Below are 17,373 nucleotides of genomic sequence, written 5' to 3' on the forward strand. Positions count from 1 at the left end.
CAGATCCCACTGGAATTCAAAAGGAGTTGGCTAGCTAACTCTCTTGGGCTCCTAGGGCCGTACACACCAGTACCCAGTTAGATAATTTCATGGAGGTTAGGTCATAAAAGGCTATTAGCCAGGGGATAAAATGGTGTCCCTGGCCTCTGTTTGTCAGAGGCTGGAGAGGGATGGCAGGAGACAAATCGCTTGATCATTGTCTTCGGTCCAGCCCCTCTGGGGCACCTGGTGTTGGCCACTGTCGGCAGACAGGCTACTGGGCTAGATGGACCTTTGGTCTGACCCAGTACGGCCATTCTTATGTGTCCAAATCAGCAGTGGGCAGCTCACAGGCCACATGCGGCCCACCAGGGTTCCATGTGTGTCCCACGCACACACCCCCACCGCCCTCTTCCCCCCGTTTCTCGTGCACTGAGGGCCCTGCACTTACCTCCTCCCCTTTCTCTCCCAGCACTTCTGCATTGCCATGAATTGGCTGAGTCGCGTCCCATCCCTGCTCCTCCCCCAGAGCCTGAACGCCACACATCAGACATTTCACCGCACTCCGGAAGTGCTGAGAGGGCGTGGGAGTGGGGGGAGGGGGGGGAGGCAGGGATGTGATACTGTAGAGTAAATGTAAAAGTGTCTTTGCTTAATGATTTGGAGCTGATAACAGTTCTATTAATATACGAATGATTAAAGCGCGTCTAGCTGTGCTGAGATATTCCGCAAGCCAGATATTCGTGCATTTAATCGGATTCTTGGGGCCATGCTTAGTGCACAGGACTGATTTCAATTTTGTGGCCCACTGAGATGAAGGAGCGGAGATGCGGCCCATGCGGCCCACTCACTGGACTTGGCTTCCCCTCGCCGGTCCAAATGGTTCCAGTGTGACAAGCGGCCGAATCCGACTGCCTTCCTGCTTCACAAGCCTGACACTTATTTACACTTATGTCACAGCGGGGCGGGGGAGGGGAGAGCTGGATAATGCAGAAACAAGTGTGATTAGATGCTAGGGAGAGATGCCGAAGCACGTGAGTGTAACGAGGCTCAGCAAACGAGAGCCTGGATTCTTCTCTCTAGTTCCCTTCACTCACACTAGGGCTGGTCTACACCTGAAACACTACAAAGGCGCTACTATAAGGCATCAGTGTGGACACTATGTACACCACCAGGAGGGCGTTCCCCTGGGTGTAGTTAAACCCCCTCCCGGAGAGGGAGTAGGTAGGCTGGTGGAAGAATTCTCCTTCTGGAGCTGTCTACACAGGAAATTAGGTTGGCTTATTGGTGTCACCTGGTGTGGATTTTTCACACAGCTGGGTCAGCCCAATTTTCTAGGGTTGACTAGCCCTAGGCCCACAAACTTGCTGGAACTAGAAGCAGAATGTTCTGAAAGGCTGTTTTCAGATGGGCATTCAGGTGTCAGATCTTTCTCCAAACCTCTCTGGTTAGGGCTGACAGGGCCTGATGACAGTAACCTAGATCCTTCCTCAAAAGACAACACAGGCTGTCCCAGGGGGCAGTGGCATGGGGGCTCCTTTTCTCCCCCCCAGGCTTAGCAACTGGGGCATCCCCATACTTTGCCCTGCAGCTAGAGTCCATCTGCTCAGCGAGGCAGGCTGGACCTGCAGGACTTCTCTTCCCCATCACATTCCGAGTTCTTTGTTAGAGACAACCCAGAGGGCTAGAAACCTGCTCTGTGAGGTGGAACTGGAGTCCAGATAGACACAGGCTTTAAGGATTTAAGGCTGCAGCTTCTGGCGTCACCGGAGTACAAGTCAGCTCTGAGGCTAGACAAGGGTCCAACCAAAATGGGCACCACTGAAAACAGGGATTATGTCTTTCTGCTCATGCTTCAAACCAGGAATTGCAGAGCCCTGGTGCAGAGACACCAAGCTAAGCAGGCTTTGAACTTCGGAAAGGGCTTGGGCGGGGGGGAGGGGGCTCTGAATCTGGGATGAACGCTCAGGTTGGGTCCTACTCACCCAGAGCCGCCCTCTGAGTAACACGCTCGTGTTTTCCATTGGGCAGGTGTAAAAGCGCAGACGCCTCTTTCCACACAGGCAACACCCCAAACTGCACGTGCTGTTCAGACAACGCTCGGGCACCCCCGGGGTGAGCACAAAGCACGTGGATGTTTTGGCACGAGCCCTTATGGGGACTCGCTGGAGCGCACGGGCCATGGTGCAAGCCAGAGGGTGCGCCTCACGCACATCTAGAATCCTAGGGTTGGAAGAGACCTCAGGCGGTCACCGAGTCCAGACAAAGCAGACAAGCTCCCCTGCCTCCTTCCTCCCACAGCAGAGCACCTCTAGCCCCCCAACTTCCCGCTCCTCTGCAGCTCACCTGCTACTCCCCTACCCTCCCTAGTACAGGTCACCCTCCCAACTCTGACCTGCCTGCCTCCGATAAGCAGACGGCCACTTCCATCCTCCTTCCCCAGCTGGGGTGAGGGTCTCTCTCTGACCTCAGGCTATGCAGGAGCTAAGCAGGTGGCAAGCTGCAGGCCCAATATTTCCCAGGACGTGGGGAGGAAAGAAGCATTTAGAAGTGGATCTTGTCTTTGCTTTCTGGCAGTGCCTGCTGGGAGATACAGCTCTGCAAAGAGGAAAGTAATCAGGGAAAAGGTCAACATCATTTATAAACGCATCAGGAGCAGGTGTAATGAGAGTGCTGGGGCAGAACTGAGTAGCCTCACTAATAAGCATTCTACATATTGAAATGGCAGGGACGGAGGCTGGGGAAGGAAATTGAAATCAGTCCACATTCAGGCTAAACATGGCAAAGGGCAGCTGTGCAGTAAAGCCCAGGCATGGAGAGAAATGCCAAAGCCCCCTGGAGCAGCTTAGGACCATGTGCATAATCTGCGAGGCACAAGCACGGAGAAATTGGCACAGAGCGGTGGAAGCAAAGCGGGAGAATAAAACACAAAGCCTAAGGTCACATCTTCACTGCCTGGAAAATTCACGCTTCCGCGGTTGATCTTCCCGAGTTTGATTTAGTAGGTCTAGTAAAGGAGGAGTCAAATCGCGAGGAGTCATGAAAGTTGATGGGAGCGTTTGCACCCTCAACCTCCCTCGGTGGAGACGGCGCCAAAGTTCAAACTAAGGAACATCAGCTCCAGACACACAATTAATGTCGCTGGAGTTGTGTAGCTTAAATCGAATTTCTGCCTAAATGTAGACATGGCCTGAGAGAGGGTCACTCAGCCAGCACTACAAGGAAGGAGCAGGGCAGGAGGAGGCTATTGCACCAGCTTGGTAAAACCTGAGATGAGAAGGAGAAGCTGGATAATCATCTGAAGCAACCTACATGTTTCTCTCCCCAACAAGGCTGTGCTGACCCAGATCCGTATGTGCTGGGAAAAGGCTGAGTCTGACTCAGAGCTCACTTGCACCAATTTTTCACAGAAGTAACTCCACTGCCGTAAATAGTATTGCCTCTGACGTACACCATGCAAATGAGGGCAGAATGTGACCTTCAGAGCTCATAGACAGAGTGAAAAGTTGAGAACTATTTACCCGACAGGAACAATTCAGAGGCATCATGACAGAAGTATATAGAATCACGAGGACAGAGAAGGCAGATTGGAAACTTCTGCTCTCCCTGTCTCACAAGAACAACAGGACAATCAGTGAAAGTCCAAAGGGCCAGCTCAAAATAGAGGAAGAAATACTTTTTCATGCAATGACTAATTCACCTGTGGAACTCACTGCCACATGGTGACGCTGAGGCAAATAACTTGATGTTACAACAGTGAATGCAGACAGCCAGTCCTGAAAAGGGAAAAGATCTCACAATTCTGGTTTAACCCAGTCAACCTAATAGAGTACGTCCACACCACAGTGTTATTTTGGAATAACTGACGTTATTATTTCAAAACAACGGCTTGCTGTGTGGACGCCTACTTGTTATTTCAAAATTTCAAGCTGGCAGACTTCTTACTCTGACTCCTGTAACCCTCATTTCACAAGGAATAAGGGAAGTTGAAGGAAGTGTGTTCTTCCTTCGACCTCCTGCTGTGTAAACAGCGCCAAAAGCCGAATTCAGCTATTTCAATTCAGCTACGCAATTGCTGTAGCTGAAGTTGCGTCGCTTAATTCGCCCATTGCCCTGCAGTGTAGGCATGCCCATAGGGATTAGAAGGAGACCTTCATGGGGGTAGATTAGCCCACAACGGCCTGCCTATTACAGGGTTCTTAAACCTTCATATGAAGCAACTGGTATTGGTCACCATCAGAGCCAAGATACTGAGCTTTGTGGAGCAGGCTGGCAGTTCCTGTGTCTCCGTGCTCAGGCCAGGGCCCACGGTGACAGCCTGGCTACGTTCCCACCTGGAAAACCCTGCTCTAGAACATGAAGCTGAAGGGTTGGGATTTTTTCCTGTGAGGTCAGTGGGTGGCAGGCCCATAGTCATCACCACAGTGACAGCGCGGATGCTAATTAATCAGTGTTCCATCCTCTTGTCTCTACAGTGGTTACGACTTCGACTACGACTACTACAGAGATGACTTCTACGACAGGTGAGCGGAGACGATAGACGCCAGCGGCGCCATGGTCAGCCCACGGGGAAGGGGCGGGCAGGCGGCAGGTAGACTGAAGGCCAGCCCTGCTGGAGGAGTGAGACGATGAGGCAGTGGGAGGAAAGAGGCGTTTGCAGATGACGTTTGGAACCAGCGGGGGAGGAACAAGAGAGGCACCAACTAAGGGAGACTGAGGGCGGCCATGCTAGATAAGCAGAAGCAGCAGGGAATAGGGAAGAGAAGGAGCTGCCTGCAGGTTCCTTGGCTGCCCAGGCTGAAGGTAGATGAAGGCCACACAGGAGTTGGCTGGGAAGGTGGAAGGAGGGTGACTAGCACAGGGCCATCTGGAAATCAGTGAGGGAGGGACAAACAGACCCAGGTATGTTCCTGTCTCGGGTCTTTGGCTTTTCATGTGCTGTTTTCCTCTGGCCATGAGGGCTACTGACTTTATCCGGCCCTCACAGGATCAGGCCCTCTGTGTCCTGGAGCGCAAAGCCGCCAGCGGACCGGGGCGAGGGCGTGGTTTCTAGCTGGCAACCCTGTGAACGCAGGGTCCCGTCCACTTGATGTTCCCCCCGTGCAGATAGCTCGGGAGCCTGTGAGGAGCCCCGACGTAGCAATGTAAATGCAGCTGGGCTGGAACTCGGCCTTTGCGCTTTGGGGTCCAGCTGTGATTTCCGGAAAGGCGGGTGACGCTCGCCTCCAGGGGCCTGGCACTGTCTGCAGGGGGGATTCTCTCAGCCGTAGGGCTGACACCCCCAGGAATAAAGCTTCGGGGGTCAGAAATGAACAAACACTTGGCTCCTTGGTCTCCCTGTCGAGGCAATGCAGAGCCAGCCCCCTGCCCTGCTCTGTGCCGCGTTGGGCCAAACAGCAGCTGGCAGGCGAGCCGACAGACAGGTGTGGGGGGGCAGCTCCATGCTCCTGGAAGGGGCGGGGCTACAGGTAGAATGGGCGGGGCTATACCGCACCATCCCCCAGTGCCATAAGGAGCACACTGCCCGGGACTCTGCCAGGAGAGATTTAAAGCTCTGCCCACCACCCTTCTGCAGCAACAGTGCCAGTGGCTCAGGCCCAGGGCAGTTGCCCCCTTTGCCGCCGTCCACCAGTAAAGGCAACGCCTGCCTCTCGGCTTGCCAGCCCCCCAGGCGCCGCCTCTGGCCCTTGGCCTGCTCAGCGCTGCCGAAGCCAGTGGCCTGTCTGTAGGTAGCCTAGATAACGGTCCCGCCAGCTCACCTCACGGGCAGGCAGCAGCGCCATGGACAATCCAAGGTCCATCCCGCCAGCTCCCCTGCTCACCTCACAGGCAGGCAGCAGCGCCATGGACAATCCAAGGTCCATCCCGCCAGCTCCCCTGCTCACCTCACGGGCAGGCAGCAGCGCCATGGACAATCCAAGGTCCATCCCGCCAGCTCCCCTGCTCACCTCACGGGCAGGCAGCAGCGCCATGGACAATCCAAGGTCCATCCCGCCAGCTCCCCTGCTCACCTCACGGGCAGGCAGCAGCGCCATGGACAATCCAAGGTCCATCCCGCCAGCTCCCCTGCTCACCTCACGGGCAGGCAGCAGCGCCATGGACAATCCAAGGTCCATCCCGCCAGCTCCCTGCAGCACATGGGGGTTGGGGGAGGGGAGAGGAAATGCAAAGGAAGGAGAAGGGGACACATGGAAGGGTCTGTCCCCTGTAAATGCTTCTCCCTCTCCCCCCCCCGCCCGCCCTTCCAGGGTCCTGAAATCTTGTTTCTGAGAACAGAGACCTGCAGGGGCGAGTTCCGGTAAATCCCAACCCGCCGCAGTCTCCAAAGGGAAAAGCTCCGGCCTGCAGAGAAACTGCCCCCACGCGGGCTGCAACTGTGTGTCTGATTCCTGGCTCCGTCCCAGGGTGCTTGCGAGACCCCGGGGGTGAGGTCCCACCTCGCTCGGACCAGCTTCCGTGGGGACCGAGACAAGCAAAGCCCCGTAGCTGGAAGGCCAGCAGGCCGTGGCCCAATCAAAGATATTACCCCCCCACTCAGCTCCTGCAGCTGCGGTTCGTTAATGTGTAGCAGCAGCAGCCTCTAGTGGCTCCATCACGCCTCCTTCCCCTTGGTGGCTATTCCCAGCCTCTCTCCGGCCCCGGTCCGTGCTGAGCGCGCCGCGTTCGCTCCACCCTGTCGACTGTAACCTGTTTGATTGACACGCAGGCTTTTCGAGTATCGAGGCCGGGTCTCGCCGGTCCCCAGGGTGGTGCCAGTGAAGCGTCCCCGGGTGACCATCCCCTTAGTCCGCCGCGTAAAAGCAACGCTTCCCGTCAAACTTTTCACCAGATCGGCCGCCATTGCAAACAGCTCCGCCAGATTAAAGTGTGAGTACCTGCGAATGCAAGCAGATCAGACATACGGCATAGGGAGCAAACACCCCGCTGGCTCACCTCTACCGCATCACTGAGTGCCCCAGAACAGCCACGCATGACGACAAACCACTGCCTGTCTGAGAAACTGTTTCCCAAGCACTGATCAATTAACCCTCGCATCCCCCATTTGTTAATAATAACCGACGGGGAAACTGAGGCACGGAGCTGGGAAGTGACGGGACAAGATGGAGCTGGGAATAGAACCTGGATGTCCTGCCTCTCAGTTCCATGTGCTGACCATTAGCTCATGCTTCTTCCTGAATGACACTGATTACCGTATGTATTCGGCCATAAGCCCCTTCTTTCATAAGCCGACCCCTGCCCAACTTACAGAATTTTTTTTTTAAAAAAAGTCAATGACCCGTTTCTAAGCTGACTTGTGCCAGGTCCAGCAATACCCCTGCTGCAGCTCTGCGTGAAATGTGATTTAGGAGCTGGTGGGCAGGCAGCCCAGCTCAGTCCTGGCTGGTTCTGGGTCCCAGGAGCTACTAGCCCCACCCCCACAGCTCTGCAATAAAAGGAATATGTGGGTAATGACACCACCTACTTTGTAAGGTGCTAGGAGAGCTTCTAATTTGCACTGGGCTATGTTGCATGCCCCTTCCTTCACACCCATAGAGTCCGTCTCTCCCCACCTTTCAGCCCACACTCATTGGCAACATATACTGTGAAGCCGTCTAAAGAAGTAATGCTCAATTTCTTTTCCAAATGAACCAAGGAAAAATATTCAGGGATGTGCTGACTTGACTCTTTTGCATCTTGTTTCACTTCTCTTGCCGCCGTTCAGCAGCTGATAAGAGGCAAATCAAGAGAAGCCAGCGAGGTTCTGTGTTTTACAAAGGGTAAAAGTCAGCGGCTCCCATTGCCAACAGTGGGGTCAGGTTTTCACCCCAAAAATTGCTTTGCTATACTTGTGTATCGATTACACTTTCTCCTAAGGCATGCACATAGAATCCTACAGCTGCATATCAATGATCTCTCTACTGTTTCCATTGGTGTGCGGAATGCATTTTCCATGTGTACCAAGACGTACGGATGTACACCACCAATGGAAACACATGCAGCTGGCTGCAGGTGATCTACTAATCAGCTGGGCAGCCCTGGAATCTTTCCTGGATGGCCCCCCTAGCGCACAGCTTACAGGTAACACTGCTGAGTCCTGCCGGAGACTCCAGCCAAAGGCTGCTCCTTGCTCACCATTTCCATGTTTGTACTGCTCGCCCAGGACTGCGCATGACTCTATCCCAGACCACCCAGAGCCGTGTCTGCCTCCCCCCCAAGGAGTGGAGAGAGTTGACTTCACGCCCAAAGTCCAGGCTCCATGTAAAACTAGCTCTTTATAGGCCAGCTCCCCTTTGGTTGCTGTGAAGTCCTGGCCTGGAATTTGGGCTGGGGGAGGATTGTCCCCAAGGTGTGACGTGTCCTGCATATCAACGGCTCCATGCAAATCAGGACCACTGACTTCTGAGCTGTCACTGGCTCCGATGGCATGGGCAGCGTCATTCCCTGCTGCTCTGGGGGGAAGCACGGCCCCTCCCTTTCGAGAAAATGGCCTATAGTCCAAGAAGCTACGGTAAACGTACGCTGAAATAACCATGTGCCTGGGGACAGTGGGTAAGGCCAAGATACAACGATTGCCCCTGCCAGTTGGGAATAGCACAGGTTTGGGTGACGGCTAGGACTTTAACAGGGTTCAAAAAAGCACTAGATAGCCATTGATGGACCTAACCTCCGGGAATCTGTTAGCCAAGATGGGTAGAGATAGTGTCCCTAGCTTTAGGGTGTCTGGAAGTGGGTGACGGGGAGGGATCACGTGAGGATTCCCTGTTCTGTTCCCTCCCTCTGAGGCACCTGCCATTGGCCCCTGTGGGCAGACAGGACACTGGGCTAGTCGGACCTTTGGTCTGAGCCAGCTTGGCTGTTATGCTCTGCTACAAATAGCTAAGGTACAAAACGTGACTGTTCCAGAGCCACCCACCTGTGAGGCCTGGCCCGTCCCTGCCTTGAGGGGACTGGCAGCGAGTGGGTCCCATCGTAGTCAGCCCAAGCCTCGCTGGCCACCAAAGTGGAAGGGTGAAGATGCAGGCTGGAGTTCCAAATGCTCTGACTGCTTCTGCCACACCCCCAGAGTGGCCAGCAGTGCGTTTGTGCGAGCCACGTGGGAGCACGCGCCTCTCTCCCCTCGTGGCACGCAGCTGCCCAGGCCAGTGCAGGTCCTGCGGGTAAGGATCCAACCTCCAGAGCCAGCTGGGACTTGGTCCTGGAATGCAGACTTGCAGGATTGCGCTGGGAACATCGCAGGCTCCTGTGAGCTCGGGGGGGCAGCCGCAGCCCAGCTCCCCGCTGCTGCTGGCCCAAGCAGCAGATGATCTGCATAGGACTGGGGGGCTGCTCAGAGAACAGACAGCGAGTGGCTGGGGCGTGTAACATGCAGCGTGTGAGGAGCTCTGCTAGCTGGGGACTGTTGGAGCCCTGCAGCAGGAATTCCCAGCCCAGACTGGCTTCGTCCCAGTTCCACTCAGGCTGCAGCCTAACATCCTGCCTCCCCCAGCGGCTGGGACCACTCACCCAAGGGCACAGGCAGTCACAGTCCCTGACTCTCCACCTGTCTCAGCCGTGGCCCAGAACGGTTTCCGTGGTGACACTCCAGATTATCCCCCATTGCCGTCCCCCCATCTCGGGAGGGATTTCATGGTGTTGCCGCGGCCACCAAGTTCTGCCGGGGTTGAAGGCTTTGGGACTAGCCCGAAATCATCAGCCGCGAGCGTGTAAAGCAGCCGCCTGCAGTAACCCCCGGGCTTCTCCCTCCCTTTGAAGTGAAATGCAACGAGCTGCAGACGATCAAAACGGAGCTGACCCAGATCAAATCCAACATCGACGCTCTTCTGAGCCGATTGGAGCAGATTGCCGAAGAACAGAAATCAGCCCCAGGTCAGTGGGGGGCCCACAAACGCCTTGTCCATGGCCCCGAGAGGGCCAGGAGCGCCTTGCAGAGCAGTCATGCTCCAAGCCAGCTATTTCCACTTTGAGGATGCTAGTAGACAGGCACCCGCCCCGCAAACCCCACCTGAGAGCCAGGGGGGCTCCCATTGTGGAAAAGGACAGCTGCCGGTGAGGGCTGAGTCACCGGACCCGATTATTCCACCCCCTGCCCCCACCACACACCCGAGGGGCGTCACCCCACTGTGGGAAGAGACACAGACCAATCTAGATGTGTGCATCCGTCTGAGTCCACCCACGAGTCCCTTTGTCCAAGAACTCCTCCTAGACAGGAGGAGAAGACGCTGCAGACCGAATCCGGTGGCCCTCGCTCGCACTAACTGAAAGCAAGGCCGGGGCTTGGTTATTCCCAGAAAATGGGATGTGCCTGGAATCGGAGTGTTTCCCTACCATGGAACGGGAGGGGCTGGAAGCAGGGACTGGCAGGCTCTGCAATGACACTGTGGCAGTGAGCGCAGGGGGCAGTTATACTGCAGAGTGACCGGGGGGTGGCACCAGGAAGAGCGTGGCCAATGGGCGAGGTTGCTCCATATTGCTGACCACCAGCCACCGATAAAGGACCCCTCCTGTCCCCACAAAACCTCCCCCCTCCAGTCCTTGGCTCCAGCGCTAAATGGAACCGTCCCTGCCCCTCAGCGGTTCCATTGCCCCAGGAGCAGCGCTGGGGCTGAACAGGCGCTCCGCCCCACCGGCAGTCCTGGTCCCCCCACACATCCTGAGGGCTGGGCTGGGCTGGGCTGGGCTGGGCTGGGCGGGGCAACACCGTCCCTCCCCTCAGGAGCCAGCAGGGCCATGCAGCCCCATCTTCCCAGGGCCTGACCCTGCCCTGAATCCTTCACCCCTCCTTCCCAGTGCACCCCAATCCTCCCATCCCCCTTCCCTGAGCTCCCACCCCTCCTTCCCTGTGCCCCCAAACCTTACCTCCCCATTACCCACTCCTCCCATACCCCTGCCCTGAATCCTGCACCCCAATCCTCCCATACCCCTGCCCTGTCCCCACCCCCTGCCCTGAATCCTTCACTGTGCACCCCACTCCTCCCATACCCCTGCCCTGAATCCTGCACCCCACTCCTCCCATACCCCTGCCCTGAATCCTGCACCCCAATCCTCCCATACCCCTGCCCTCACCCCCTGCCCTGAATCCTTCACTGTGCACCCCACTCCTCCCATACCCCTGCCCTGAATCCTGCACCCCACTCCTCCCATACCCCTGCCCTGAATCCTGCACCCCAATCCTCCCATACCCCTGCCCTGTCCCCACCCCCTGCCCTGAATCCTTCACTGTGCACCCCAATCCTTCCGTCCCGTCACCCAATCCTCCCACCCCCCTACCCTCTCCCAAGGCCCCCCTGCTCTAAGCCTGCCACCCAGCCTCCTGCCCTGACTCCTGCACCTCCCACTACCTGCCCTGAGTCCTGTGCCCCTCTCCTCCCCCCCCCCCCCACACAGCGCCAGCCCCCTGCCCTGAAGAACCTAAGCAATGACAGTTAAGTCTTCCAATTATGTATAAAATAGCCGTCATGGGCTCTGAATATCTGACCCGGGACCCCCAGTGGACTATTTAAGATTAACTCCAAACTGTTCCTTCCCCTCCATGTCCCTTGCACCCACTGACCTTGCTGCCCTGGCTCTTGGGCCTCAGAGGTACGAAAGAAGGCAGATGGGAACAAAAGCGAGATCTCCCAGGACGACACAGCGTCAGAGGCAGAAATCAACGCAGAGGAGCCGCTGAACGGAGAGGAAGGAGAGGAGGAGGGACTCACGCGAGATGCCTGTGAAGACGAACTGGTAAGAAGTATGGATCTGGGGTTGTGACTACTCCGGCTGAAGCCAAGTGGGCTATTCACCTGCTTAAAGTTCAGCACCTGCTTAAGTGCTTTGTAAGAACAGGACCCTGCTTAACTACTTCAATGACAGGAGCCTTAGCAATGCATATTCTAGTGAGAAAAAGCTCTGTTTTCCCAAATAAAGGTTACAGCAAGACTGATAATAAATACACAGAGTCCTCTAACTGGGTGGAAAAGTTCTCCAAGGCCCTGCCCTTGCTGGCTGTATCTTACCACCAGATGGCATTGTCCTCAAATTTCAAGGAAAAGAAAAATCACAAAATCCATTTGTGTCTGAACATTTCAGAAATAACTTCCCAGGAGCGTTTTGGCTCCTTTTGTTCCATGTGTCCCTTGACTTCTAAACATCAGAACCAGAGCCAGGTGAAATTTGTCATCTGAAGCTATTTTGCTGAAAAGGCAGGTTCGAGGCAATGGAAATAGTCCATGAATTCATGTGGATTTCACTAAGCTATTTTGGTTGGGGGGAAAAAAGCCTAAAAATATTCTGGAAAAAAGCAAAAGGTTTCCATTTATCAGTGCAAAATTAGTTTTGGTTCAGAAATTTACTTCAATTTACTTTCAAGAGCTTGCAAATAAAACAGCACATTGGCTTCAGGTCAAAGACAACGTGATAGGCAACACGGACCACCAAGATGTCTCTTATTGGTGTCTCACAAAATTCAAACAGCAATTGTTCCAAAACACACTTTTTTCCCCCCGACCAGCCATTGAACAAAATAAACAAGCAAACAGGTTTTCACAGCACTTTAATAAGAACAGTCCCCATCTGGCAGGGCCCCTGAAAATTGGGACACCAATAAAAATTTTCATCCCTAACAAAGTTATTCATTCCTGCCTTGATTTAGAGTTATCACCTTTCTAATGTCTGGTATCTGAACCCGAGGCTCTAGCCATGCTCTGTTGCTTCTCTTGAGTCACCCCCTTTTCCAGTACTTCCCCCCCCATCTTCCTCCCCGGCTTCACCCCCCAAAGCCTAGTCCCCATTGCTCCTCCTCTCCCTGCATCCAGGAGCCTGCCTGCAGGTAGAAGGCAGCCCTGGCTGAGCAGGGTCTAACATGGAGAGGGCCTTGCACCTCCCTTGTCCCCATGGCAACCAGACTTTTGGCTCAGGTGCCAGTCAGGATACCTGACAACCCTAAATGGCCCTCGGACACAGAAGCCCAAAACGGGGCTGTCCGGTTGAAAGCCAGATGGATGGAACCTTAGTGGAGATGGGCCACACGCCTGACACAGTTAGCTCGTGAGGTGCTGGGCCTGGATCTTCCTGGGCACGTACAGCACCCTGGCCAAGGAGGCCTCAATCCTGAGTGGAGCCACTCTTCTCCGTGGCAATAGGCATCTTCACCACAGTGGCCTGGGGGCTCCAAACCTGCGCCTATGCCTCAGTCAGTTGAGGCCTGGGCAGATACAAATGAGCGATAGCTGAGTGAGCTGCCCTTTGCCGCACCTTTGGGGAGCGTCATGCCGGTGTGAGGGTCTCACCCAAAGGCCGGAAGCTGGTGAGATTCTTTCCATTGCCTCAGGCCGGCAGAGCACAGCTCAGAGCAGTGGAAAGTTGCGCAGGCCACAGGGACTTGCTGGCTGCCACGTCCCTCGGTTCCCGCAGTCTGGGAACAGCGAAATGTGGCCACCTGGAGCTGTGGGTGGCCAGGCCTGCACACACACAACAGACAAACTGTCTGGTGGCCAGCGGCTCACCCTGAGGAGCTGCCCGAGGTCTGCAGGCTGCCCCCCACTGGCTTAGGAGGTGAGCGGGAGCAGAGCTCTGCTGCAGACTTTCCAAGATGCTCCAGGCCGGAGTTGCCCTGCAGGTCTCCTTACGTAAGGTGGCATCTCTCAGAACCATCCGTGGGAGAAGAGACCATTGAGCAAAAGCTCCTGTATAAATCTAGACAGTACTGGCCACGTCCATCACCTGTAGATGAAGAAGTAGAATAGTTCGCTGCTCGAGGACACTTTTCCATAGTACTGTTGATTGCAGCCATGTTTTCCAACCGAGTTTGGGTTCAGAAGCCCCATTTTACCAAGGGGAAACTGAGGCAAGAGATGTTAATTGGCGTGCCCAAAGTCACACAGCAGCCAGTGTCAGAGCTGGGAGTAGAACCAGTTGGAACATTTACCAAGGACCATGCTGGACCCACCCCTCCCCCCCAATCATTGGCTATTTTTAAATCAAGATTGGCCTCCTGCTTAACACAGGCAAGAACTTTCCTACCGTAATTCCTGCAGAAGATCAGTTAGGGGAAAAAAAAATCCAGAGCAGATTAACGTGATGGTCCCTCCTGGCCTTGGAATGCAGGTCTCCCGCGTCGCAGTCCAGCGACCCAGCTGCTAGGTCCCGCTGCCGATAAGCGCATGGAAATACGTACACTGGGTGCTCGGGGGTGGCATTTCAATGAGCGCGTGGGAGTTAGGTGCCAGCGTCTCTCTGAAAGTCAATAGACGCAGGGCATCTACCCCCCGTCCCCTATAGAAATCCCAGCCTAGATGCTCAGGAACGACACAGAGGCCATGTTCTGCCCCTGGGATTTGTGCCAGGCTCCCTGTGCCCCCAGTGGGAGTCAGGTGCTCTAGCCCCAAATTTACACCCCCGCCAAGAGCCCATAATTTGAAAAGGAGCCAGGGGCCGCTCAGAACAGGTGAGGTCCATGGCCTACAGGAGGCAGCCGGCAGCGGGAAGGGCTTCCCATTGCAATGACTAACTTCCATGCCCTGCTCGCTGCCACGATCCCAGCGCTCCCACAAGTCCCTAGCCTCTGGGATCTGGGCTTTCAACACGGGTCTCTCGCGTTCGTCGGCTCAGGGATTTTAACATGACTCACATGCCCGCGGAGTGCCCAGACCCCTGGGCTAGTCACAGACTTGCTCTCTCCTGCTTGGGCGTACTGTGATGAGGTCCAGTGCCTGTCCTCATCACAAGACTGCTCTTGTACATGATGCTGGGGGGCTGGAGCCAGGTGCGTACTGGGGGTGGAAACCAGGCATCCAATCTGGACCTCTCCCACCACAACTTGAGACCATTGCTCCTTGTTCTGCCATCTGTCACTACTGAGAACAGCCTCTCTCCATCCTCTTTGGAACCTCCCTTCTGGAAGTTGAAGGCCGCTATCAAATCCCCCCTCACTCTTTTCTTCTGCAGACTAAACAGACCCAAGTCCCTCAGCCTCTCCTCATAGGTCATGTGCTCCAGCACTTTAATCATTTTGGTTGCCCTCTGCTGGACCCTCTCCAATGCGTCCACATCCTTTTTGTAGTGTGGGGGGGAGGTTTCCTGGCACCAAGCCTGGCTTCACCCCCTACGTGCTTCTCCTCAATCAGAAGGGACTGACACGCCTGTTTTTCTCCCTCCTGTCTTCCAGTAGCATGTTCGGGAGAGCGATGAACACCAGTGCGAGGAGAGCATGAGGTTATACCCTGGCTGGGCATGCTGAGCCGGACAAGCAGAAAATGCAGGGCTGCTGCCATCTCTGCCTGGCATTCCAAAGGAGAAACATGGACCGACATCTTCAACCCATCTGTAAAAGCAAAAACAAAGACCACCAGTCCCCCGAGCGGATCCTGCTCCTCAGAGCCCGGCTGCCGATCTGGGCAGCAGACAGACGCGTGCTCCATGACCGTCACTGCTCAGACTCTGGGATGGAGGTGTATTATAAAACGAGTCGGGGACGTGTTAGAGCCGTCCGTAGGGGCAGGAAGAGATAACTAGTCTAATCCAATAAAGAATTTAGCTCTCGCGGTAGACGGGGCCGGCCTGTTTCTTAATGGGTCTGGACAATTTGTAGTTCCACACATTTGACCATGTTCATGAACAGGGCACGGGGGCAACGTTTTCCTCCTCAACCCAGTCACCTCCTCCCAAGCCCTTTTCAGCCAACGAGCCGCCCTGGCTGCGCGGCCATCCCCCGGGTAAGGAAATCGGTAGCATGGCCCTTGTTGCACACTGGGCCAGCATGGAGAGAGGCGGAAGCCACTGACAGGAGAATAAGGGAACCAGAGCAGCAGCTACAAAGCACCTATTGTCATCAGAGGCCTGGTTTCTGAGCCGTCCGACTGACCGTGTGTCACTAAGGGGAAACAAAGTCACTGTGGAATGGGGGGAGGGGAATGAAAGCGGAGCCAAGTGGCTAGTGTACAACCCGCTTACTGGACGAACAGTTCAGGCTGAGGGGTGCGCTGCCACCTCTTCCCCTCCGGCCCAGCATCCATGCCGTGTGCGACAGGCGACTCAGCCCCTATAGCCGCATGGCCACACACCAGCCCTGGCTCCAGCCTCCCTCGGGGCCTTCAAGGTCTGGCTGAGGGAGGGGCGAGCTGGCCCCTGCCCCAGACCACACAGGCTGCGCTCTGCATCGCGCTGGGCGGCGAACTCGCCTGAGTTAAAGGGTTAGAGCCCAGCCCGCTGGGCCTGAGGGGCTTCAAGCGTTTCCCGCCCCAGCCCTGCCGCCGCACGGCCCTTGGCCACTCACTGCCCAGACGACAAAGGGCAGCAGCAGACATGGGGGGGGGGGTTCTTCATACAAAAGTCTCCAAAAGGGCCCCTCCCCCCACTTTCCCTTCTGTTGCATGGTCCCAGATTCCCTCGATTGGGCCTCTGCCTAGTCGCTGGCTGCAGACGTCGGTAGAGCTGAGATTGCAGTGCCAGGCCAACTGGCGGGCCATCTCCCCGGCCCTAGATCAGACTCCAAGAACCAGGGTGAAACTAAGCAGAGTGACCGAGAGCTACTCCACCAGTGTCAGAGCGGCCTCCTGCTTTCTACTGCAGCACTCAAACCCAGGCGTCTCAGTCTTTAGGGAGAGATGGAGTGGAAAGCAAGCCATGGAACCGGGCTTGCCTCAGAGAGAACCTGGCCTACCTGTGACCCTGGCTGTTGAAGCACAACGTTTTTCTTGCATTTCTTCACTGGAAATATTTGAGGGCTACAAGGGAAGAACGTTACTTTCTTTTCCTTCTCTTCCTTCCACGTTTCAGTTCCCAGACCATTTGTTTGTCCAGCGTGCTGTGCCGAGCCCTTGTATCATTGTAGTCTAGGCTTTGAGAGATGAGCTGCAATTTTTGCTATGAACTGACCGCGATGCTGCTGTTTGGGAAGAAGATGGCCTTGTACATAAAGTCCTGTATAATAAAAAAGGGGAATTATTCCACCTCGGATGTCTTCTCTGACTTTTCAGGATTTCTGGGCCCCGGGCTAGTGTTTCTGGAGTCACTCGTTTCTGTGGCATCTCTGCCAAGGGCTTGGCTTTGCCTGGGATGAGGGTTGAAAAAGCTCTTCTGGATTTGAGAGGATTTTGTCTGTAAGCCCCTAATTCTGTTCTAAGTGGAGCCCACTCAGTGCAGGACAGCAGGGTTGAGCCATCCAAGAGGCAGCTACTACTCCCTGGGTCTGAGTCATGGCACATCCACTTAGGGGGGAGGGATAGCTCAGTGGTTTGAGCATGGGCCTGCTAAACCCAGGGTTGTGAGTTCAATCCTTGCGGAGGCCAGTTAGGGATTTAGGGCAAAAATTTGTCAGGGACAGTACTTGGTCCTGCTGTGAAGGCAGGGGACTGGACTCGATGACCATTCAAGGTCCCTTCCAGTTCTAGGAGATAGGCAATCTCCATTAATTTATTTCAACTTTAGCCCTGCTGT

At 55.3% G+C, this 17,373-nt stretch overlaps 1 protein-coding gene across 7 annotated transcripts in view; it reads left to right on the forward strand.

The window, feature by feature from the left end:
• RALY (RALY heterogeneous nuclear ribonucleoprotein) overlaps window positions 1-16,904 on the forward strand; it is a 221,553-nt gene extending 204,649 nt beyond the window's left edge. For 5 of the 7 annotated variants that reach the window (XM_075901522.1, XM_075901526.1, XM_075901521.1 and 2 more), the window contains 5 exons: window positions 4,455-4,502; window positions 6,686-6,846; window positions 9,712-9,825; window positions 11,537-11,682; window positions 15,107-16,904. In XM_075901522.1, coding sequence (XP_075757637.1) covers window positions 4,455-4,502; window positions 6,686-6,846; window positions 9,712-9,825; window positions 11,537-11,682; window positions 15,107-15,175 — 538 coding nt within the window. In that variant the 3' untranslated portion in view covers window positions 15,176-16,904. Of the gene's footprint in view, window positions 1-4,454; window positions 4,503-6,685; window positions 6,847-9,711; window positions 9,826-11,536; window positions 11,683-15,103 lie in introns of all 7 variants that reach the window. The other 2 variants (XM_075901528.1, XM_075901523.1) reach the window with 2 other exon arrangements.
• Window positions 16,905-17,373: the final 469 nt, after the last annotated feature.

Source organism: Pelodiscus sinensis, chromosome 18, assembly GCF_049634645.1.
Source record: "Pelodiscus sinensis isolate JC-2024 chromosome 18, ASM4963464v1, whole genome shotgun sequence".
In the NCBI taxonomy this organism is placed as follows: Eukaryota; Metazoa; Chordata; order Testudines; family Trionychidae; genus Pelodiscus; species Pelodiscus sinensis.